Source organism: Solanum dulcamara, chromosome 9 (genome assembly GCF_947179165.1).
Source record: "Solanum dulcamara chromosome 9, daSolDulc1.2, whole genome shotgun sequence".
NCBI lineage: Eukaryota > Viridiplantae > Streptophyta > Magnoliopsida > Solanales > Solanaceae > Solanum > Solanum dulcamara.
The window spans coordinates 992,046-1,015,289 of record NC_077245.1 but is presented as its reverse complement, the minus strand read 5'-3'; the positions used below and the strand labels follow the sequence as shown (position 1 = coordinate 1,015,289).

General features: G+C 34.8%; 3 protein-coding genes across 7 annotated transcripts; 1 reads left to right on the top strand and 2 right to left on the bottom strand.

The window, feature by feature from the left end:
- Nucleotides 1-663: 663 nt before the first annotated feature.
- On the bottom strand, nt 664-3,239 carry LOC129902567 (F-box protein SKIP23-like). Its single transcript, XM_055977884.1, has 2 exons — nt 1,985-3,239; nt 664-1,010 (listed from the first exon to the last, which is right to left on the bottom strand). Exon 1 carries the CDS (start codon nt 3,171-3,173, stop codon nt 1,989-1,991), a length of 1,185 nt encoding a protein of 394 aa, XP_055833859.1. The 5' UTR covers nt 3,174-3,239; the 3' UTR covers nt 664-1,010; nt 1,985-1,988.
- Nucleotides 3,240-3,940: 701 nt separating this feature from the next.
- On the bottom strand, nt 3,941-6,315 carry LOC129903959 (uncharacterized). Its single transcript, XM_055979481.1, has 2 exons — nt 5,035-6,315; nt 3,941-4,958 (listed from the first exon to the last, which is right to left on the bottom strand). Exons 1-2 carry the CDS (start codon nt 6,168-6,170, stop codon nt 4,289-4,291), a joined length of 1,806 nt encoding a protein of 601 aa, XP_055835456.1. The 5' UTR covers nt 6,171-6,315; the 3' UTR covers nt 3,941-4,288.
- An 8,675-nt stretch (nt 6,316-14,990) lies between these two features.
- LOC129903838 (probable alpha-amylase 2) lies at nt 14,991-20,388 on the top strand. Of its 5 annotated transcripts, none has more exons than XM_055979354.1 (12): nt 14,991-15,121; nt 15,899-15,965; nt 16,257-16,294; nt 16,508-16,634; nt 16,738-16,964; nt 17,749-17,894; nt 18,021-18,133; nt 18,812-18,900; nt 19,173-19,295; nt 19,543-19,578; nt 19,791-19,889; nt 19,974-20,388. In XM_055979354.1, the coding sequence occupies exons 2-12, from the start codon at nt 15,932-15,934 to the stop codon at nt 20,163-20,165; spliced, it is 1,224 nt and encodes a 407-aa protein (XP_055835329.1). In that variant the 5' UTR covers nt 14,991-15,121; nt 15,899-15,931; the 3' UTR covers nt 20,166-20,388. The 5 variants fall into 5 exon arrangements, with proteins under 5 accessions (XP_055835329.1, XP_055835327.1, XP_055835326.1 ...); XM_055979352.1 differs by having other exon boundaries at nt 14,991-15,167; XM_055979351.1 differs by lacking the exon at nt 14,991-15,121 and adding an exon at nt 15,128-15,206.
- Nucleotides 20,389-23,244: the final 2,856 nt, after the last annotated feature.

The following is a 23,244-nucleotide window of genomic DNA, read 5'->3' as shown; positions in this document are numbered from 1 at the left end:
ATAGATTTTTAAGATGCACAAGTTAGGAAGTGGTTATATGCACATATACTGAACATTGGAGGCATAGCTTAGAGAGCTCTCGCGAAAAGGCATCACTTTTCATATGCTTGGATTCCAGGAGACATGAGAATCAAATTGGAGCGCAAGGCAGTCAGAGGCAGATGTAGCATGTTCGCTAGGTTCAACCGAACCCAACATTTTTGAGACACAGTATATATCTATATGTAAGAATTACTAAAATTTCAATACACATTAAATTCAGAACGAAATTCCAAAAGGGCAATAGGTTCACTTGCAATAACTTAAAATGAATTTTCAACTGGAAACACACGATTTCTATAATATCTCAGGTGATTCCATATAGTTAAAGTCATTTGGCATCGTATTGAAACCCACTCCCAAATAAACAAAGTCAAGTTCGAGGTGGTCCTTAATTCCATCGTTCTCTCCAGTGACTGATTTAAATTGCAGAGAAATATTCTTGTTGATGTAAACTATGATGTAGAAACATTTTTAATCTACAATGCTTCCCATACAATCATTCTAATTTTTTAAAATTCCAAACATTTCACAAGTTAAAATAAGTCACCTATACGGTGCTTAGCTTTCTGGTTAGTTTACTCATCTAAATGGTACTACAAGAGTAGACCTCCAGACCCTGAATTCTAGCTAATATTCCGTTCCAGGAAATTAGTTGTTCACAATAAAAGTGAAGGTATTTACAGAAACATTAAGCAGACGTAGCAAGATAATAATTACATGGGAATGTTGCAGGCATAAATAAATACATGTTGGTACAAGTTTATTTACAGCAGATGAATATTTGATTACTAGGAATGTTGCAGTCACACAGATTGCATCAAGAAAATGTAGGTACATGTTTGCTTACAGCACACCACTATTTGATAATTTGCATCTCATATACAAAGTAATTCCATCCATCAAATTGAACTCTGGCCAGAAAAGCATATCCAAAAAACAACCTCAATGAAGGAATTCACCAAGGTCCACTGCAACAAGATAACAGCACGATTCAAAAGGTAGTATACACGGTAAGGAGAGATCAAAATAGCGGATGGATGAATAGGTCTATCAAATAGTTCTATCTTTTGCCTATTTTCCTAAATCAACTTTTCCGTATCCAAACAGTAAAAGAACCTTTCTCAAAACAAATAATTTTAAAAACATATGCATTTATGCAGATCTCAAAATTACATGCTCATGGTAGAGCTAGAGATTTCCATTAAGTTTGCCCGGTAATTGGTGGGGAAAACTTTTGGAAATCACATGAATTGCCTATTCAAAGAAAAATAGACATATGAAACATCAGGTAACGGTTTCCCAAGAAGTTGGAGTAACTCAATATCTAAGCCCTTTTGACATGTAAATTAACTTAATTCAGATGGATGAGTATCAGGACTCACAATTACTACTGAATAAAATGCTATCTACTCAGTTCTTTATGCAAAATATAGCAAAACTTATATTTTTCTTATAGGACTACTGCAACTGGTATTACTTCATCTTAACAGAAGACTCCCTATATCTAGCATATTCACAACATCAACACACGTTAATATTCTAGGCCAAAGGAAGCAATTTCTTTGCCGTGAAATAGTCAAAATGTTGGGTTTCGTTGGGAAATAACTAATGCTCATCGATGTCTTGTCCCTAAAGACTCTCCTAACTGCATTCTTATTATTGGCACTATAGGGTCAGATTTCAGTTGTATTGGAGGTACAAATATCTCAATGCAAGTTTTAAAAAGTTAGTTGTGCGCAGTGAATTTACACTATTGAGTTGTGTGCTTCATCTATAACTTCAAATATCTTACAATCTATTCAATCTAGCTTCTGGTGAAATTCAAAAGTTGTTTGTTGATCTCTCTAGAGTTGGACAATATATCACATCAGTGACCAGACTAGAAATACAGTTCACAAAGTGAAACAACCTAACATACACAAAATAGGAGAGGCAAACTTACATTATCAACATGGATTTGGAGTGAACCAAATTGGAGGAGGCCAACGAAGCATAGAATGTGAATTGCGAGGATAGCAGGACAACGCTTCAATACTACCATCCTCTAAATTGTAATACCCTAAATCATGATTCCCATTGACACCATCATAATTAGCCTCACAATAATCATCAGTAAAGTAAATCCTGTTTCCTTCACATCCAGGAAAATCAAAAGCCAACAACGCCAACGAAGAATTTTCTCCTAAAAACAACATTGTCTCACCCAAACTGTTAATCTTCTCCCATCTTGGTCCTTCTAAAACCAATTTAAAGACACAAAATTCAACTGTCTTATACACAACATCAAGCTGATGATACGCGGCATCAATATCAAGCTCCAAAAATCTAGTCACCAGTAAAAGTTCATCATTTGTTTTGACCAAATACTGCATATCACCGCCAATTAGCCTAGGGGTTCCAATAAACGAAACACTAGGAGAATCACCACTAACATCACAAACTGCAATTTCTCCAGATTTATGAACAGCATAGAACAATCCTTCAAAATAGATAACATCCTCAGCGTAAAACTGTGCATCGTCAATAAATTTCCATGAATTTTCTCTATTTTTGCAGTAAGCAAGCTCACCTGTTTCATTAAGGATCACCATCGCAATAAAATTCGGATCAAGCGAAGGACTACTAGAAATAATAGCCTTCCTAATAAACGAATCACGCATTTCTTTCAAATTACGAGCGTAAACCTCGCCGTCGGGAGATCGGAGGGTATATTCCCGACCGACGCTGTAAAAGTCGAAATTCACCACATTAGGAAATTGAGAAATCGGCGGAAGATTAAAGGATACTTTTGTGAGTGGATTAATAATGAAAATTGACGGCGATTCGTCAACGATGATGAGCCAGCCATGGGAAGAGCCGCAGCGACGGCGGCTGTTTGAAGCCTCAGGCAGGTCGAGGAAGTGAAGCTTGTTGTCAACGAAGTTGAAAAAGCCGCGCCGGTTAGACCGGTTTTTTGGGAGCATTAACCATGGGAGCTGACATGGTAGGTTTTTAGGAGTCGCCGGCGTTGAGGAACGCCAGTTGGAACAAACCGCCCGGAAATGGAGGTAGTCACGGAGGTTAATTAGCTTATTCACGATCGTGTCCAGGAGCTCCGGTGGAAGTTCCGACCAGTCATGGTCAAAAGACATGGTTTTAGATAATACTTGTGAAATACAATAGTGATATTCCAAAAAAGAAAAAAAAAAGACTTGATATTAAGCTTTTGAAAAAAAAGAAGAAGGAAATTGACAAAAATACCCGGCAAGCATTTGATGTACGCATAAATATTTTATTTGCTTTTTCATAACGCTTTGAACTTCTTAGCCTTATCTGACCTCTTTATATGCTTCTTTTGAGTCGAAGTCTCTCGAAAACAGTCATTCTACCTTGGTAGGAGTAAGATCTGTGTACACTTTATCCTCCTTAGACCCCACGTTGTAGAATTTCACTGAATGATTGTTGTTGTATATTAGCTAAGCCAATATAAATACGTTTGACAACCGATAAAATAGGTATTTTCTCAAAAATAAATAAAAGGAGCTAAGTGTAATTTTGATCCCGAAAATACCGGCAGTCAATGTCAACGAGAAATGATATACTACACTTTTTTATTTCATTTGGTAAGCCTAAAAATGTCGAAGAAAAGAGCTTGTTTCATCTATTCACTCCAAAAGTTCCATGCAGCTTCATTTATACAATGGCATGGGAGGATAGTGAACGCATATATCTTACCTCTAGCTCTCCGAGAGGCTGCTGTTTTTAAATGACCTTGGCTCGAATACGACATAATGAAAGTAGGTATGAAAAAGGGAAAAACAATAGTGAAGAAAACAAAGTAACAGGGAATATTAACCACAACATAACAACACAGAGAGGAACATACAACTATAAAGTTATATCTTAACCAAATTGATAGTTTGAACAACCATTGCTAATAGTTACTTCAAAAGTTCAGCTTGCCATGTCAAATTATCAATGTTAAAGAAGAACATGCAATTTGTTAAATTACAGTTTGTCCACTTCAACAAAAGACTAAAGAATCTTGCTTCACTTCGACCAGAACATTTGAAGCACTCCAACAAAATTAACAAAGTTTCAAGACTTAATTTGACATATCCTAGAAATAGGATCAAGAGCTTTCTCTGTCTTTGCTCCGTGGAGTTCCCTCGAAAGAATAGAACACCATAAATGATAGAACACATAGGTAAAAAGTTTACATGATATTGGTGCACGAGATGCGGAGAGTTGTTTGATAGAGCATAGCCTATGAGTTGACCAAATCAGCATCACGCCCTGTCTCAACATATTTTGCATCTGTGCTCACACCATTGTTGACAACAACTACATCAGCCTCATCAACCGTTTCAACAACTTCTGAGCCATCACCATCACCACAAGAATTAGCATTATCAGTGCTCTCACCATTGTTGACAACACCTAAACCAGCCTCAACAACAGTTTTAACAACTTCTGGACCAGCACCAGCAGAATTAACGTTATTGGTACTCTCACCATTGTTGACAGCGCCTAAACCAGCCTCAACAACAGTTTCAATAACTTCTGGACCAGCACCAGCAGAATTAACATTATCAGTGGTCTCACCACTGTTGACAGCGCCTAAACCAGCCTCAACAGCAGTTTCAACAACTTCAGGACCATCGCCAGCAGGTTTAACAATATCCATGGCACGCAGATCAGGGTAATTACGATGGTTCAGGGAATGCAGCCATACAGCCATTGTCCCTTCCTTCTGTTCTGTCGATGCAATATGACTATAGATATACTTCATTTTGAATTCTTCTGCCTCCTCTAAATAAGCTTTCAGAGACACTTCTTCATGAGTGTCCTTCCACTTACTGTTATATGAGGTGAAAAAGCATTCATCCAAATACAATCCAACCTCAGGCGCCATGGGGACATTGATGTTGACATCCCTGATAATATCATATTGTATCAGATTAAAAAATTTACCTACTCAAAACAGAATAACTAACAAATAGTAACACATACCTTCGGAAAGCAGTTACAATTAACGATTCAGGAGCACAGTTTCTCATGATAGCTACAGCAAGACCGATCATTTTACGGATTTGATGAAGCATGAAACTCTGACCAACAACCTCACACTTCACAAAATCAATGCCATCAACACTAACTATAGTATTTGCAGTAAAGGAAATGATATATCTCTTCGCAGCAGGGTCATCAGCTTTTGTTCTAGTCGTGAAATTGTGAAAATTATGAGTTCCTTCATAGTACTTCAAAATTCTGTTAAATCTCTCTTTTTCTTTCTCTCCATAGCAAAACAAACTCTCTTCCACCGGTTCTTCCTTTTTACCATTTTCGTTGCTTGCTTCAACCTGATCATTCCTTTCTTCAACTTTTTCACTTAAAGAAGCTTCATTTTCAATTACCATATTAGTATCAGTAGTCAGATCATTTGCATTAACTGCTGGTGCATCAACAACAATTACTGACTGAGTTTTAGGATCGAAAACGCGTCTACCCATTACTCCAACAACTTTACGACCCCTTTCTGAACAGTTTAAACACTTAACAAGCTCTTTCCCAGATCCTAAACTAGCAAACACGCTCTCTCTATCACGGTGTGCATATGGATCAAGAGCAAAAACAGGAACCAAATACACATACCTACGCCGATCACAAAACTTCTTAGCACTAAACGCATTCGTTACCCGTTTAAACCCAAAGATCCGGATTTGTGGAACGAGAATGGAGTTAAGCCGATCAATAAAACCAGGCGGGTCGACGTAAAACCGACCGGAGACAACTTGACCCACGGCGCTAACACCCTTATCAGTACGAGCAGAACGAGCCCACTCGTACTTTCTGGGTTGACACTTGTCATGGTCAGGCACACCACCTGCTTGATAAAGTGCTTCTTCTAAATCGCCTTCGATTGTTTTTGCTCCAGGATTCTTCTGCATACCCTGATAGCCTACACCACAGTAAGCAAAGAATATTGCTATTTTCCGGCGCTTGTATCTAGGTTTCCTCTCCGGAGCAGAAACATCTCCGGCGCCGGCGGCGCATTCTTCGTCGTCGGAAGTAGTGGTGCTGGACATTTTCAGCTTTTTGGGTTGTGGTTCTTCGATAGTTGATGAAGGAACTGGTTCTTTCTCCATGTTTGATTTCAATAATCAGAGGGAATTGGAAATTCTGGGAATGATAGAGATGGTGCCATTACATAACGATTTGTTGATTGGGAACTTTATCAAACCCTGATAAAACCCTAAGACCAACTGCCCGGCGCCACGGTGGATCTCCAAATGGTATGCTGCTCCTGATTGTACCATTTGAATGGACTATAGTACTTGAAGGATTATGGAAATAAAAGGAAAAAAAAAATTAAAAAAGAAAGGGGTGATGCTAGACATTTTGAGCATAATTTTATTTTGCTATTTTAAACAAACTTTAGAAAAAAAATTATATTTGAAAGTCAAAATTACGTTTACTGAATTTTTTTTTTAAAAAAAGTAAAAGTAGCGAAAAAATTCACTAAAAATTATTGATCAAAACTACTTTTCAAACTTAAAATTTATCTAGAGAAGAAGTCATAATTTAATCAAGTACGAGGTGGTTGAGAGAGTTTGGTGCATTTTTTTTTTTCTTTTTGAAGGTTTTAAAGTGAAAGAATTGACTTTAATTTAGTCAACATCTAAAAATTCTGATGTTTCATGAGAAAGAATGAAATTCGATCAAATCGATCGAGAATATCATCATCTGTTAGGTGGGCCAACCGACCGACCGAGTTGGGCTGGGCGTCCATGTCACAGAACCTTTCTCTAGCTAAGAATCCCGCTTGGTGGACGAAATCTTCTCTCCTTTTTGAATTCTTTCTCCCACACACCTTTTTTGCCCTCTTTCGCCGAGGAGGAAAGAATAATCTTCTAGAAATTTTGATGTTTCATGAGTATTCCGTCAACTCTGGAAGGGTGTTTTTGGTCTAGTAGGATGGTTGACTCGGATTTCGGGGCCTTTGTTCTGAGTTTAGGCTTTTTAACTTTGAAGTTTTGGTCAAAGTTTGACTTCTATCAACATTCTCGCTAAACACGCTCGGATGAAAATTTCATCAGCACGGTTAATTCTAGAATGTCAAGTTTTATCTCAAACAACCTTTGGTTCGATTCCCGAGATGTTCGAAATGAGTTTGTGGCTTTTGGCATTTTGTTTGATATTTCTTTGTAAGTGTTGACTTGGGTCTAACATTTTGACGAGACGACCTCCATTGGTTGTTTCGTCGATTCTGTTGAGTCCGAAATGTCGTTTTCGATTCGGTAGCATAGTTTTTTTGAGCCAATGGAGTTCCGAATAAATTTTGAGCCTCTATTGGGTGTTTTCCTCCTTTTGGTGTTACGGATGAAGTGTTGCTGGTGCAACACCATTTTCTTCTTCGTGATTACAGGCTCTTGACCGTGTTCATGTAGTGGTGGTTGATTTACCCTCCGTGTTCACGTGAGGAGCTCCACATTCTCGCAGTGGCGTTGTCAAAACCTCCGCGTTCGCAAACTTCTTGCAAGGGTCAATAAAGCTGACCTTTGCATTCGTGGACAAGGCTTCGCGTTTGCGAAGAACGAACTACCTGGCGGTTATAAGTTTTAAAAGCCTCATTTCAGCATGCAACTTTCATTTCACGACTCAATTTTTGGGCCATTTTTAGAGTATTTCTTGGTGGTTTTGAGCGATTTTTGTTGGGTTGTGTCGAAAATTTGTATTGGCATAACCTTAATAATTTCCATCAATTTCTCCTTATTTCACCATTTTTTTATTCTTGTTGAGCTAAATATTGGAAGGGATGTTTTGGCTCTTTCGGTGATCGAATTTTGCCCATTTTCAGAACACAAGTTTCTTGAGCTAATTAGAACTTTGTGATGGAGTTGATTTTGTTATTTCATGTACGGGTCCCAATATCCTATTTTGATCCAATTTTGTTTTTATTTTTGTTAATGCAATATGGGTATCGTTGAAATTGATTTGATGTTCTCTTCACTAATTGATAGTGTGGCACCGTTCGGAGGCTGCTCGAAAGAAAAATCACCCGAGTAGGGTTCGAGTGCCGTTTCAACTTTGAGGCATGTTAAAGCTTCCATTTTTTTACTTGGCTTGGTTAGTTTGTAAAAAAAGGGCAGCTCGGTGTACTTAAGCTCCCGCTATGCGCAGGATCCGGGGAAGGGCCCGACCACAAGGGTCTATTGTACATAGCCTTACCTTGCATTTCTGCCAGAGGCTGTTTCCAAGGCTTGAACCCGTGATATCCTGATCACATGACAACAACTTTATCAATTACTCCAAGTCTCCCCTTCGGCTTGGTTAGTTTGTATATATGTAAAATAGTATGATCGTTAAAAAGGCTTAGGATAATAATATAGGGCTTGCATGATCCTCAGTTGATAAATCAATCATTTTAGGTGTTTTAGCTTAGCTTTTAGTCGATAAGCCTTAGCTTAGGTTGATTCTTAGACTTGGTTGTTGTTTCTAGATCCTTAGAATACTTTTAGGTGATATGGAACTTGGTTTTATGCGTGTTTGACTGTTTTGAAATATTAGGATGCTTTTATGTTTGCTACTCAGGTTTTTGTCGTTTTAACATTGTTTGTTGGATTTGATGCATTGGCTTTGGACTGGCTAGAGTTCCAGGTTAATACTATTGCTTGGTGACAGGTGTTTACCCGATTGATATGTGATGTGATTTGGTGTGAGAATTATCTGTTATTGATGGGGTTGCGTTCATGCATGTTACATCGACTTTTGGCACTGTTCGATGTTAGTAGAAAAGAGAAAAATCAGAGTTTTAAGGCTTTTCAAATGGTTTCACTATAATTTCTACTTGTTGGGCTGCGAGAATGAGTTACTATTTTTAACTTAAGGAACTTATTTTTGAAGGGAGTTATACTAAATTTAGAAGTAATGAGACTTTCGAGTATTAAAAAGAATGTTGATTTTAATTCGGTTGGTTCTTTTTATGATTTGAAAATCAAGTTTTGTGGCAGTTATTTGATGGAAATATGGTTTTGAAAAAAGAGTTTTCTCTTATTGATAAGCTTGAGGGCATATACCGGGCAGCTTGCGGATTAACTTCTAGGCTACATTTTCCAAAAATTACTATACTTTACCTACTTGATATGCTCAAAGAGACATTTTAGATAATTCGTAGACTAAATTTCGGGTTATATTTCTTGATGAGTCCGAGTAATCATTTCGGACGGCTCGAGGGTTTTACTAAGCTTCTACTTTTATGTATTGGTCACTCTTACATTGTATTTATCTCATTTTTATCAGTGATTTGTGTTTGGTTGGTGCTTGATTATTAGTGACTTGATGTTGTTCTCGGTGTATGTTTGTTTATAACATTTGACCGATTATCTTGCAAATTTAGCATTATCATACTCTTTTCTTTCTGAATTCGGTCGGCCTATGATACCTAATGGATACCTTGTGTTTGATACTCATACTATACTTTTGCATCTTTTTCTGATACAACTTCTAGTACGAGCAACCTTGTGAGCACTAGATCTTCGGTTGCTGCTAATTTTGGATTGTGGTGAGTTTCTGCCGTTCAAAAACTTACTGCTTTCCCTTTTTTGTACTAATTTGTATTCTTGTATTTTGATTAGTCAGTTCTCTTGTATATATGGCTTTCCTGTAATTAGTAGCTCATGTATTCGGGTTCAGAGATTTGGTCTTCTGTTAGTTTGTTATCTTGGTCATTTTTGAGCCATTTTTGGGCCTCTTTTGCATATTTTGTATCATACTTACAGATCTATACTATGGCATGTTTCCTATATTTTATTCATGTTTCTGCTTACTCTTAGTTATTGTTATTTAAACGGTTACCTTCCGTAAGTTTTGTCTTTAGATTTTAAACTTGCCTACTCATGAGTTATAGTTGATGCCATAATGGCCCGAATTCGATCGTGACAATAACAAAAAATGAGATGATCAATAATTTAGGGTGTCAATTTTAAAAATATTTGTGAGCCAAAAAAATAAATTAAAGATATTTTTATATCAATAGATGGAATTTCTAATGGGAAATGAACAGATTAAATGTAAGTGGTATCAATGTCATAACACATGATCAAGGCCTAAGCGTCGAGTCAAGGAGCTTATTAGAGTACATTAAGAACTATGCATATTTTAGTAGAGTTAAATGGGGAAATCAAATCTCTTGTCTTTTTATAAACTGAATATAAAAAGATGCCTTAAATAAAAATTACGAGTATAGAATATACTTTATAGTGCATTTTTTTTTAGGTAGAACATTACCAAGTCAATTAAAAACATGAATCACCAAATAGAATAAAACAAACAATGCCCGGTCCGATATGAAATTGAACAAGAGGGGGTTCCAAGCATTTCAATTGTTAACGCTGAACAAGTAGAGGTTTCAAGCACTCAAATTGTCTGAACAAAAAGAGGTTCCAAGCATTTCGATTGTTGAATCTGAACAATAAGAGGTATTAAGCATTTCAATTGCTGACGCTGAACACGAGTAAGATCCAAGCACTCAAATTATTGAAGCTGAACAACAAGACGTCCGAACAGAAGATAATATTTTTTTGTAAGATTCATTCTAGTTAAGGTAGATTAATATAATGATTTTCTTTGTTGTTATTTTAATAATCAGTTGTTGTTATTGCTCCTTCTACTCATCCTACTTGGAAAGCTTTGCCTAGCTCGGTCAAATGCTTGATCGATTTGGAGAATGATCAAAGGAGAATTTAATCGGAGGAATCACATACACCGTTTCATTTTTTCGGGCGAGCCTTTTAATCGACAATCTATTAATCTCGTGTGGTCTAATTTTTATTTTTAGTTGTCTAATAATCATCATGTTTATTTTAATCGTAGCACTCTCTTTTATTATTATGATCATAAAATTGAGAAGGCTCGACTCTTTGCTGAATGATTTCAATGTGAAGAGATTGAATATTATTGAGGGACCAAAAGAAACTTTGAATGTTAAAACTCAGAATACCCACACATTCACGAAAAAGGATTTTGAGGACTCTTAAAGAGTTGCTCCTACGATGTCTCACTAATCCGTCATCGATTGTTTGAACATTATTTTACAATCAAAATTCAGCATTACCCTTAAAAAAATTACTATCAAATATTTTGATTGACTATGATATATGTGGAGATTTAAGGTTCAATTTTGGTCTTTGTTGCTTACCATAGTTTCTGTAATAAGTTAATGAAAATAGAATACATTTATTGAAACTTGATTTTTTTTTTGATAAAATTGTTAATTATTATATATATTTGTTTCTTTTTACTATCAAGGCCTAAGCGTTGAGTCAAGGAGCTTAATCAAACTATTAGAGTACATTAATAACTATACATATTTTAGTGGAGTTAAGTGGTGAAATCAATTCTTTTGTCTTTTTACAAATTGAATATAAAATGATGGCCTCAAACGAAAATTACTTGTATAGAAAATACTTTATAGTACATGCTTTAAGTACAACATTACCAAGTTAATTAAAAACATGGATCACCAAATAAAATTAGAAAATAGAATAAAATAAAACTAACGAGGCCCGGTCCGATCTGAACTTGAACAAAAGAAGGTTCCAAACATTTTAATTGTTGACGCTGAACAAGTGGAAGTTCCAGGCACTCAAATTGTCTGAATAAAAGGAGGTTCCAAGCATTTCAATTGCTGAATCTGAACAAGAAGAGGTATTAAGCATTTTAATTGTTGACACTGAACACGAGGAGGTTACAAGCATTCCAATTGCTGAATCTGAACAAAAAGAGGTATTAAGCATTTTAATTGCTGACGCTGAACACGAGGAGGTTCCAAGCACTCAAATTATTGAGGCTGAACAGCAAGATATCCGAACAAAAGATAATATTTTTATATAGAATTCATTCTAGTTAAGGTAGATTAATATAATGATTTTCTTTGTCGTTGTATTAATAATCGGTTGTTGTTGCTTCTTCTACTCATCCTCCTTGAAAAGCTTTGTCTAACTCGGTCAAATCCTTGATCGATTTGAAGAATGATCAAAAGAGGCTTTCCACCGATATAATGAAGGTAGAGGCCCAAGCAAAATAAATTACCGCGTCTTTTATCGGAGGAATCACATACACCATTTCATTTTCTGGGGTGAGCCTCCTAATCAACATCTCATTGATCTCGTGTGGTGTTATTTTAATTTTCATTGTCTAATAATCATCATGTTTATTTTAATCATAACACTCTCTTTTATTGCTATGATCATAAAATCGAGAAGGCTCGACTCTATGTTGAATGATTTCAATATGAAGAGATTGAATATTTTGAGGGAGCAAAAGAAACTTTGAATGTTAAAACTCAGAATACCCATACATTTATGAAGAATGATTTTATGAGGACTCTAACGAATTGCTTCTACGATGTCTCACCAATCCGTCATCGATTGTTTGAACATCATTTTGCAATCAAAATTCAACAGTACCCTTAAAAAAATTACAGTCAAATATTTTGGTAGACCATGATATATGTGGAGATTTAAGGTTCAATTCTGGTCTTTGTTGCTTACTATACTTTCTGCAGTAAGTTAATGAAAATAGAATACATTTGTTGAAATTCAATTTTCCTTTGATAAAATTGTTAATTATTATATATTTTTATTTATTTTTACTGTCAATGCCCAAGCGTCGAGGCAAGTAGCTTAATCGAACTTTTATAGTTTGATTAATAAATTATTTTAATTTTTTTTATTAGAGTACATTTATAACTATACATATTTTAGTGGAGATAAATGGGGAAATCAATTCTCTTGTCTTTTTACAAATTGAATATAAAATGATGGCCTCAAACGAAAATTACTTGTATAGAAAATACTTTATAGTGCATGCTTTAGGAAGAACAAGGCCAAGTTAATTAAAAACATGGATCACCAAATAAAATTAAAAATTAAAATAAAATAAAACAAACGAGGCTCATTCCGATCTGAACCTGAACAAGAGGAGGTTCCAAGCATTTCAATTGTTGACACTAAACAAGTGGAGGTTCCATGCACTCAAATTGTCTAAACAAAAGGAGGTTCCAAGCATTCCAATTGCCGAATCGGAACAAGAAGAGGTATTAAGCATTTCAATTACTGACGCTGAATACAAAGAGGTTTCACACACTCAAATTGTTGAAGTTGAACGTCCAAACAGAAGATACTATTTTTTATAAGATTCATTCTAGTTAAGGTAGATTAATATAATGATTTTCTTTGTCGTTGTTTTAATAATTAGTTGTTCTTGTTGCTCCTTCTACTCATCCTACTTGGAAAGCTTTACCTAACCCGGTCAAATCCTTGATTGAGTTGGAGAATGATCAAAGGAGGCTTTCCACCAATATAATGAAGGTAGAGGCCCAATCCAAATAAATTACCGTGTCTTTTATCGGAGGAATCAAATACACCATTTCATTTTCTGGGGCGAGCCTCTTAATTGACAACTCATTGATCTCGTTTGGTGTAATTTTGATTTTTATTTATCTAATAATCGTCATGTTTATTTTAATCATAACACTCTCTTTTATTGCTATGATCATAAAATCGGGAAGGCTCGACTCTATGTTAAATGATTTTAATGTGAGGAGATTGAATATTATTGTGGGAGCAAAAGAAATTTTGAAGGTTAAAACTCAGAATACCCATACATTTATGAAGAAGGATTTTATGAGGACTCTAACGAGTTGCTTCTATGCATCTCACCAATCCGTCATCGATTGTTTGAACATTATTTTGCAATTAAAATTCAGCATTATCCTTAAAAAATTACTGTCAAATATTTTGATTGACCGTGATACATATGGAGATTTAAGGTTCAATTCTGGTCTTTGTTGCTTACTTTAATTTCTGCAGTAAGTTAATGAAAATAGAATACATTTGTTGAAATTCAATTTTCCTTTGATAAAATTGTTAATTATTATACATTTTTATTTTTTTTACTGTTAAGGCCTAAGCGTCGAGTCAAGGAGCTTATAAAAATTTGATTTATAAACTATTTTAAAAAAGAATTATTAGAGTACATTAATAACTATACATATTTTAGTGGAGTTAAATGGGGAAATCAAATCTCTTGTCATTTTACAAATTGAATATAAAAAGATGACCTTAAATAAAAATTACTTGTATAAAATATATTTTATAGTACATGCTTTAGGTAGAACATTACCAAGTTAATTAAAAACATGGATCACCAAATAAAATTTGAAAATAGAATAAAATAAAACAAACGAGGCCCGATTCGATCTGAACCTGAGCAAGAGGAGGTTCCAAACATTTCAATTGTTGACGCTGAATAAGTGGAGGTACCAGTCACTCAAATTGTCTGAACAAAAGGAGGTTCCAAGCACTTCAAATGCTGAATTTGAACAAGAAGAGGTAAAGGAAAGGGAAGGGTCGCCCAAAACTGTGGAGATAAGGTGGAAGATAAAAAAATTATATTTAGAAAAGCATTTCAATTGCTGAAGCTGAACACAAGGAGGTTCCAAACACTCAAATTGTTGAAGCTGAACAGTAGGATGTCCGAACAGAAGATACTATTTTTTTATAAGATTCATTCTAGTTAAGGTAGATTAATATAATGATTTTCTTTGTCGTTATTTAATAATTAGTTGTTTTTGCTTCTTCTACTCATCCTATTTCGAAAGCTTTGCCTATCTCAGTTAAATTTTTGATCGATTTAGAGAATAATTAAAAAAGACTTTCCACCGATATAATAAAAATAGAGGTCCAAACAAAATAAATTAACGCGTCTTTTATCGAAAGAATCACATACACTATTTCATTTTTTGGAGTGAGCCTCTTAATCGACAAATTAATTAATCTGGTGTGACATAATTTTGATTTTTATTTGTCTAATAATCGTCATGTTTATTCCACCAGCAGCGGTCAATTCCAGTCGCCACGTGTCAGACCTGATTACCGTCTAATACGAATACTACCGACGAACGATTTCGGAACGGATCGAACCCGGAAAATGGACTACTTTCTCACGGTTGAGAATTTATGATTCCTAATCAGAGGAATCGATCCGATTTGACTAATTTCCCATTTCGTCTCTGTATAAATACCCGAGTAGCTAGGTAATTTCAAACTGCGATCGGCTTTTTTCCTGAGCGAGCAAGCGTGGTTTGTTTCATCACCTTGTTGGATATGAAACTCTATTAGGCATGCAATTTTGATTTTTATTTTACAAGTACATGATAAATTAGGAGTAACACACCATCCTAGTACACTAATATTTTATGAGTACATGATCCGATATTCATACATGTGCATGTCATTCTTTGGATTTTTCAAGTTGATTCTAGTGAAACTTTTTGGGGCAGCTATATTAAGTTTATGCTTCTAGTATGCGTATCAAATGGGTTCAATATGGAGAATTATTAGTAAAAAGCTTCACTACCTGTATTGGATCTTTACACACCTAGACAAGAGTAGAGTCGTGGGTTCGACTCTCTTAAGGAGCAAAGAAAGTGGGAAGAGGTAGAAAAAAAGATCTTTACACACCTGTAAGTGAGTCTATAACATAGAGTGGTAATCCAATTGTATTTGTGATCCCTGTAAACAGTAGTAATATTCATTCTTATTCTATCTCGAATATTTGTTTGGTTGCTTTGTGTAATAGAATTAGTTGCATCAGCTCTGCTAGTAAGTAAAATATATCAGGTGAGCACAAGAGGTTATCACTCATCAGTTAATACTTGCTTTTACTTTGAAAGAAGTGGATGATTCATCTAGATTCTTTAATGAGCTACATATATGACTCAATTACGTAGGCATAGTGGTGTGTGTGTGTGTATATATATATAAATGGCTTCAGGTTGTTGTCGTCTCAAATCTACCTTTTTGCTTATTAGGGGCTTACTTTGTAATCTCAACCTCAATCCATTATGGAGTTTGGTGAAAGTCAGAAGTCTGACCCATGTAAGTCTCTCTTTCCTTTATATATGCTTGATAACTGAGGAGGAAGGAGATTTGAACTGAATAAAGGCAACGATTTGAACATAATGTTTTCTCATTTCATTTAAAATGTTAGCCGTTATAAGAGTAAATGATTGGCATGTGCATGCCCTATTTTCTGGTAGACTACTTTTTTTGATTGTTTATTCCTTACATTCCGAGCTCAAGCAATCACTGGATTTCATATGACTAGCTTTTTGAAGGAGGAGTATACTGATAAATGCTAACTGAATTATTATTTTCATGTGCTTGTAGTGGTTGTGATACGCAATGGAAAGGAGATCATATTACAGGTGATATTATCTTTATTTTACCAATTAACTTGGAAGAGATTTCAAAGAATTATTAGTTCATATAACAATTGTTGAAGGCTGAATGTTGACGCTTTACCCGTAGAAAAGGTTGTTTCCAACATAAAGAAATGCAAAATACAATTGAGAAGTAAACATTGATCTGTGTCATAAGTTCTGTTCATAAGTAGAAAAGTCCAACTATTTTCCATGCAGGCCTTCAACTGGGAATCTCAAAAACATGAATGGTGGAGCAATTTAGATAAGAAAGTTCCTGATATTGCCAAGTCTGGCTTCACAACTGCTTGGCTGCCTCCGGCATGTCAGTCATTGTCTCCTGAAGGTTGAAAGTAAATGTTTGTCATTTGAGTTAATGTCTCTCCTCTCTTTCAGATTCTCATTTGATAGTTATTAATTATCTTTTGTGTTGTTTTCTTTCATGATAGGTTACCTTCCACAGAACCTTTATTCTCTCACTTCTTCATATGGTTCTGAGCATCTCTTAAAAGCTTTACTTAATAAGATGAAGCAGTACAAAGTTAGAGGGATGGCGGACATAGTCATTAACCATCGTGTTGGGACTACCCAAGGGCATGGTGGAATGTACAACCGCTATGATGGAATTTCTTTGTCTTGGGATGAACATGCTGTTACATCTTGCACTGGTGGATGGGTAAGGATGCTGTAACTGAAATCTTGCTTCAAGGATCTGCAACTTTAGACATTTATTTATCCTTTCATCTGCATCTACTTGATCATAGAATTAATGAATACAATTTTCGCTAATATATTATGTTTATTTTTTTGTAGACTCTTTCATTTTTGCTAGAGTGGCATAGATGATAGATTCCTCTCCTGGAAAAGATCAAGAAGCTCTGATGCTAACATTAACTAAAGAATGAATTGTATCTGAACATATTAAGCTTGGTTTAGTGCTAGGTAGCCTTACTTAAAAAGATATGAAACCGGGTCTTGGCCTAAGGTTTATGTTAGTCCAATGCTTGGTTGCTGCCTTGAGTTCTATATGTCAGATTTTTTCTCTTACTATTTAAATTAGACTCATTTTGATAAATTTTCAGTATTAAAATTTAGAAGAGTTGTCCCCTTCTGCAAAATTTGCTGCCTATTTTTACATATTATCGAATATCGAAGACTACAAACTTGAGTTAATATCTTGAATTCGTGTGGCTTCAGTTTCAGGCTACCTTCACCATTAGTTCTTTTAACTTCTGGAATTTAGTGTCTAGTATTTTGAGTGGCTTATACTCATCAATCTAATAATTGGTGTTCTGTAGTTTTAGCTTATCTCTGTAGCGAATAAACTTTCAGGGAATCAATTGTAAGTGATGTCTGAAAATAGATATAATGGATAAATGATTTTTTTTCCTTACGTATTTTCAATTTCCAAGTAAAACACCTTCGGAGTATACTCTCATACTTTTAAGGATATCTTCCAGGGTAACAAAAGCACTGGAGACAACTTTAATGGAGTTCCAAATATTGATCATACACAATCCTTTGTCCGGAAAGATCTCATTTACTGGATGCGGTGGCTAAGATCCTCTGTTGGCTTCCAAGATTTTCGTTTTGATTTTGCCAAAGGGTAAATGTGCATTTGCTTTCTGATGTTTTCTTTGTACCCCTTCCCCTCCAAGGCAAGATTCCATTTTCTTTTGTTTGATGTCTTTCCATTTGCAAAGAGCTAAGTTTTCCTTTCTCTCAACTTTAGTTATGCTTCGAAGTATGTAAAGGAATATATCGACGGAGCTAAGCCAATATTTGCAGTTGGAGAATACTGGGACACTTGCAATTACAAGGGCAGCTATTTGGATTACAACCAAGGTATTATGCTTATACAATAAATGCATACAATCAACATTTCTTTGCAACTTAAAAAGCATTCTCTCCACGTAGCTGGCACTTGTAGTCATTCATGTTGCTGTTGAGCCCTCGTTTATTCTCTGGTGAGAGAATGAGTGGTACCCTAAACTTTACAGAGATCCAACGTATATTGGACTCTGTGTTTGATATCTTCCACTTCCAATGTGACTTAGATATATTCACCTTTCTAACAGTTGGCGTCATCGATGTTGAATTTCTTTAGGCAAGGGGAGAGGAGCAAGTTTTAGGAATGTCCTTTCGAAACAAGAGAACTTATTGATGTGAAAATGCTGGCTTATGCTGTGTCATAATTAAAGGTCTTTAAATTCTTAACCATGTATGTTCCATTACAAAAAAAACGAGAGAAATTGAAGGACAAATGAAACATCTGCAGATCATATGAAGTGCCTCAACAAAGTCAACTTCTGAGTTAACAGGAAGCTACATATCATAATTCAAGTTTTACAATCTTATTAAATCATCAGTGTTGAGCTACATATCGTAATCCAATTAGTTGCCAACTGCCATGTATCCAGTAACACAATGTGGAGACAGATGATAGCCGTACCGTGGTTTCCCCCTTCTATAGGTATCTTTGTTCTGTCTATATATTCAGTTAGCTTTATTTGTTATATGCAGATAGTCACAGGCAAAGAATCATCAATTGGATTGATGGCGCAGGACAACTTTCAACTGCATTCGATTTTACAACAAAAGCAATCCTTCAGGTATCCATTTAAAACAGGACACTGAGTCATAGTTGGTTTATTGACTATTAAACTTAAGATTCTAATAGAAAAAGGTGGCCCTTTTCATCCGATACTTTCAGTATCTAAGACCACATTTTCAGCTCAGATTTAGTAATGGTAGCAAATCCAAATGAATTTTGATGACATATTTGTATTTCTTGTTCAAGTAATTTATTCGGGGATTTATCTGTGATTCAGTGAGGATATACCATAAATTAGTGCTAAACTATATTATGTATATGCATTGGCAGGAAGCAGTCAAAGGAGAATTCTGGCGTTTGCGTGACTCCAAGGGGAAGCCACCAGGAGTTTTAGGATGGTGGCCTTCAAGGGCTGTCACTTTTATTGATAATCATGACACTGGATCAACTCAGGTTCTTGATGTTGTCTGATTTGCATCTAGCTGATTATTAGTGATCTCTGCTTTAGTTTCGATGCTACATGACCATTCTACCTTATAATTTCATTAGTGCAGTCGCATAGGTTAATGCAATTCACTCATTTGATCTGTTTTTGAATTTAGCATCTTGGATCATTTACTCTCTTTGATATTTTTCTTATCACGGAAACTGAAATATATTCCCTTGATTACTCAACTAACTTAATGATCTCACCTTGCAGGCTCATTGGCCTTTCCCTTCACGTCATGTTATGGAGGTATTTCAACATCTATCCTTTACATTTAAATGGTCTACTTGCGAGCTTATTTTTACTTCTATATTGTTTTCCTCAAGTTCTTGTAGTTTACTCATTTCTCCTAGGCTGTAAGTGATGTTTTTGTCTTCAGAAGTATACAATACAAATGTTCAGATCTTATTTTTCCTGATCATCTTTGTGGCATCTGTTCTTATCCCTGCTTATCACTCCAGGGCTATGCATACATTCTAACACACCCAGGGATACCATCAGTTTTCTACGACCATTTCTACGATTGGGATAATTCCATGCATGACCTAATTGTAAAGCTGGTATGTCAAATCTATTAACTATCGACACAAATTGAGTGAACAGTCAAAGTTGGACGATCCTAATGTTTAAAATGTACGCTTTAGATTGATATCCGGAGGAATCAAGGCATACACAGCCGTTCATCTATAAGGATTCTCGAGGCACAGCCAAACTTATACGCTGCAACCATTGATGAAAAGGTTAGCGTGAAGATTGGGGATGGATCATGGTGCCCTGCTGGGAAAGAGTGGATTCTCGCGACCAGTGGTCATCGCTATGCAGTCTGGCAGAAGTAATCTTACAGCTATTCCCCAACTCAGAATATTAGTCGAAATATGTATATTTCAAACCCGAGCACCTACTTCTAATACTAGATATGCCTCTATAGGCTTGGATGGAGAGATGAGTGTTTTTTCCATTCATTAGACGTTGCAGCATGGATGTAGTTTTGGTAATATAAGTGTTCTTGAACGCAATGGAGGTTTACTAATATAATCATCGTTTTGTAAGAGGGAAAAAGCCATTTTCATGTCACGACTCACGAGATCAAAGGGTTATCTTCTTCTTACGATAATAAGAAATTATAAGTTGTAATTTTTCTCGTATCAAAACAATACATTTTAAGATGATAATCAAAAGTTGTTTGGTTTGAATCTGAGAGAACAAAACATTAAAAGATGTCTCGTTCTACAATCTTTGCACTTGGTTGCAGATGAGGTTAGCCCCAGTTTCTCCTACCTTAAGTGCGACGATACTTTGCTATATACTAATCTTCTACTCAAAAATTACATATAGTAGTATGTTTTCAGTAAGTTGAAACTGTGTCATGTCCTGTTTAAGCACATTTTTTAGTTTTTCTTTGGTCTACCTCTCCTAACTTCTGCTACGGTCAATCACACACACCTTCTTATTGGTGCATTTATTCACCTTTTCTTCATATGTTCGAACTATATTAATTTCGCTTCTCTTATTTTATTTGTCGCAGATATCACTCCTTCCTACTCCGCATACTTTGCTCCTAATCATATATCTCCTATTATATATATATCCACGCATCAATCAATCTGAGCATCTTTATTTTCGCTATATTTATCTTCTAAATGTGAACATTCTTAATTAGTCCATATTCTGCTTCATAAAATGATGTATATCTAGGTACCTCCTATTTTTCATCAAATTTAAATGAAGAAATCATGTAATGACTGTTTAATTGAAATGAAGGGATCACATGGAGTTGTGTCGAAAACAGAGAGATTCCTCACATCATCATCATAGCAATCGTCATACATCTCATGATTTATGTCTTGAAAACTTAAAGTCCCTATCAACATCTCCAAATAATTTTTTTTTAAAATCTCTTCTATCACAAAATAAATAACCCAAAACTATCATTATTATCATATATTTCTTCCACATCTCTCTATCACGTGATGCACACTGTCTGAAAAAAATATCATCCATCATTTAATTAATTAAAGTGGATCTTTTTTTTAAGTTCATAATCATCTCCTCTAGCTTCTATTCCCAATGTCTTTTTACCAATTTACCTATTGGAAAACTCAACTTTATTTAGGAAGAACTATATTCACCTTAAGCATAATTGACCTAGGGTTAAAAGTCAAAAATATAGAACGTAGGGTTGAAAACTGTCTACTTTTGGTTATGGAATATTTCAAAATTTCAACTCAATATATTCCAAAAACAAGAAATTAAATAACCTCAACGTCTCAAGTTTTTCCAACAATTAACTCTGATCGACTACCAAGCGGTCATGTAAAGCATACAAATTCGAATTTTAGTCAACCAATAATTTTTCGAGTAACACACCGTTAATAATAATAATAATCCACATGCATAAACAAATATTTTAGTTAGATGATCATGTTGTGCCTTGAAGTTGAAGAAGATGCTCCTAATTAAATTAATCCATAATATTATTCAATTATTATATAGAAAAATTAAACGTAATTCATTATTTCCACTGCATGCATGGTTTCTTTAAATTAAGGCACCGCTTTTTGGCAAACTACTAATCATTATGTGCACTAAATTGGTAAGATGATCTAAACCACTTCTTTGATACATATGATTATTTTATAGCAAAAAAATACATAAGCAAATTGAGCTGGTAGCTCTTGTATAATACTCTTTGTCTCCTCTTGTCAAAGACTAACTATAATTTAATACATGGATTCACAACAAATTAATGAACTTTTATCAAAAATCGATATATGTTTGACCGAAAATTTAATTATTTATTATATAAAATTGAGAATTGTTGTAAGAGAATTCACAAATTTTAAATCTTTAATCCGTCTTTATTTCTTCCATGTCCGTTTTAAATTTAACTATATATATTTTGCATGTCTGTCTCGATGCATTTTTAATTCGTTTTGCCCTAGCTAGGATTCATACATCCAGAAAACGTCTTTGAAAACATTGATTAGTTAAACAAGGTGCATATTGGTGTAATTAGAACAAAAAGAGTCTCTTTATTACCAATAATAATTAATAACTATTTTCACTAATGCATATATTTTTTTTTGTTAATGCAATAGTATGATAGTTCTGAAGTCTAAACTACAACTATATTAGTATTAATTTCACAATGACTGTGTCAAAACTGTAGTACTACTTTAATTTTAACTTGGAGAACCTTTTGGATAGAAGTTATTGATTAATCAAAAGAAATTATAGCACCTGGGCCCTGCAAGAACCCCAGCAAACTGTAGAGTGGGTACTTCATAATTATGAAAATCATAAGATATCTTTCAAGAAAAACTATATTATTTATTTTGTTTCCTAGATTACTAAATTAGGCCTACATTGCAAAGTAATTTGTTGTAGTTGACAAATTTTTGAAGAAGGAACGTAACACATCAATTTATACATTCTATATTGAAATTACTTTATAAGACATAACATAAATTAGATGAAAACGTAGCTTAAGAGGTAAATTTATAAGGCCTAATGATGTGAAATTAGAGGCTACAATTAATACAGGAAAAAGGCAATATTGCATGCTGAACTAAAGTGGAGACACTTCATAATATCATAGAGTGGAGAATTAATGGACAACAACCATAAATTAATTATTATACTAGGAAGAAAATTCATGTCTAGAAAGTTACTAAAGTTTCACTTGTCACCAAAATTGCCTGCTCAAAAAACTAGTACTGATTATTTTCAAAAGGTCAAATTTTTTTTCTCCAAATGGATACCTTTTTTTAAATTGTGGTAAGCATGATGCTAGGATATCATCAGATACAATTATACAAGGAATTGATGACATTTGAATATTTTTCAGGCCAGAGAGGGCGCGGATCTAAAATTTAAGTTTATGAATTCTAAAAATTTTAAAAATAATAATTTATC

Excerpts from the sequence above, each read along its gene's own strand:
- LOC129902567 (XM_055977884.1), bottom strand. The coding sequence starts at position 3,173 with ATGTCTTTTGACCATGACTGGTCGGAACTTCCACCGGAGCTCCTGGAC.
- LOC129903959 (XM_055979481.1), bottom strand. The coding sequence starts at position 6,170 with ATGGAGAAAGAACCAGTTCCTTCATCAACTATCGAAGAACCACAACCC. Across the intron at positions 4,959-5,034 it reads ATTGTAACTGCTTTCCGAAG|GGATGTCAACATCAATGTCC; the intron begins GTATGTGTTACT and ends TGATATTATCAG.
- LOC129903838 (XM_055979354.1), top strand. The coding sequence starts at position 15,932 with ATGGAGTTTGGTGAAAGTCAGAAGTCTGACCCAT. Across the intron at positions 16,635-16,737 it reads TCAGTCATTGTCTCCTGAAG|GTTACCTTCCACAGAACCTT; the intron begins GTTGAAAGTAAA and ends CTTTCATGATAG. Across the intron at positions 18,901-19,172 it reads CAACAAAAGCAATCCTTCAG|GAAGCAGTCAAAGGAGAATT; the intron begins GTATCCATTTAA and ends ATGCATTGGCAG.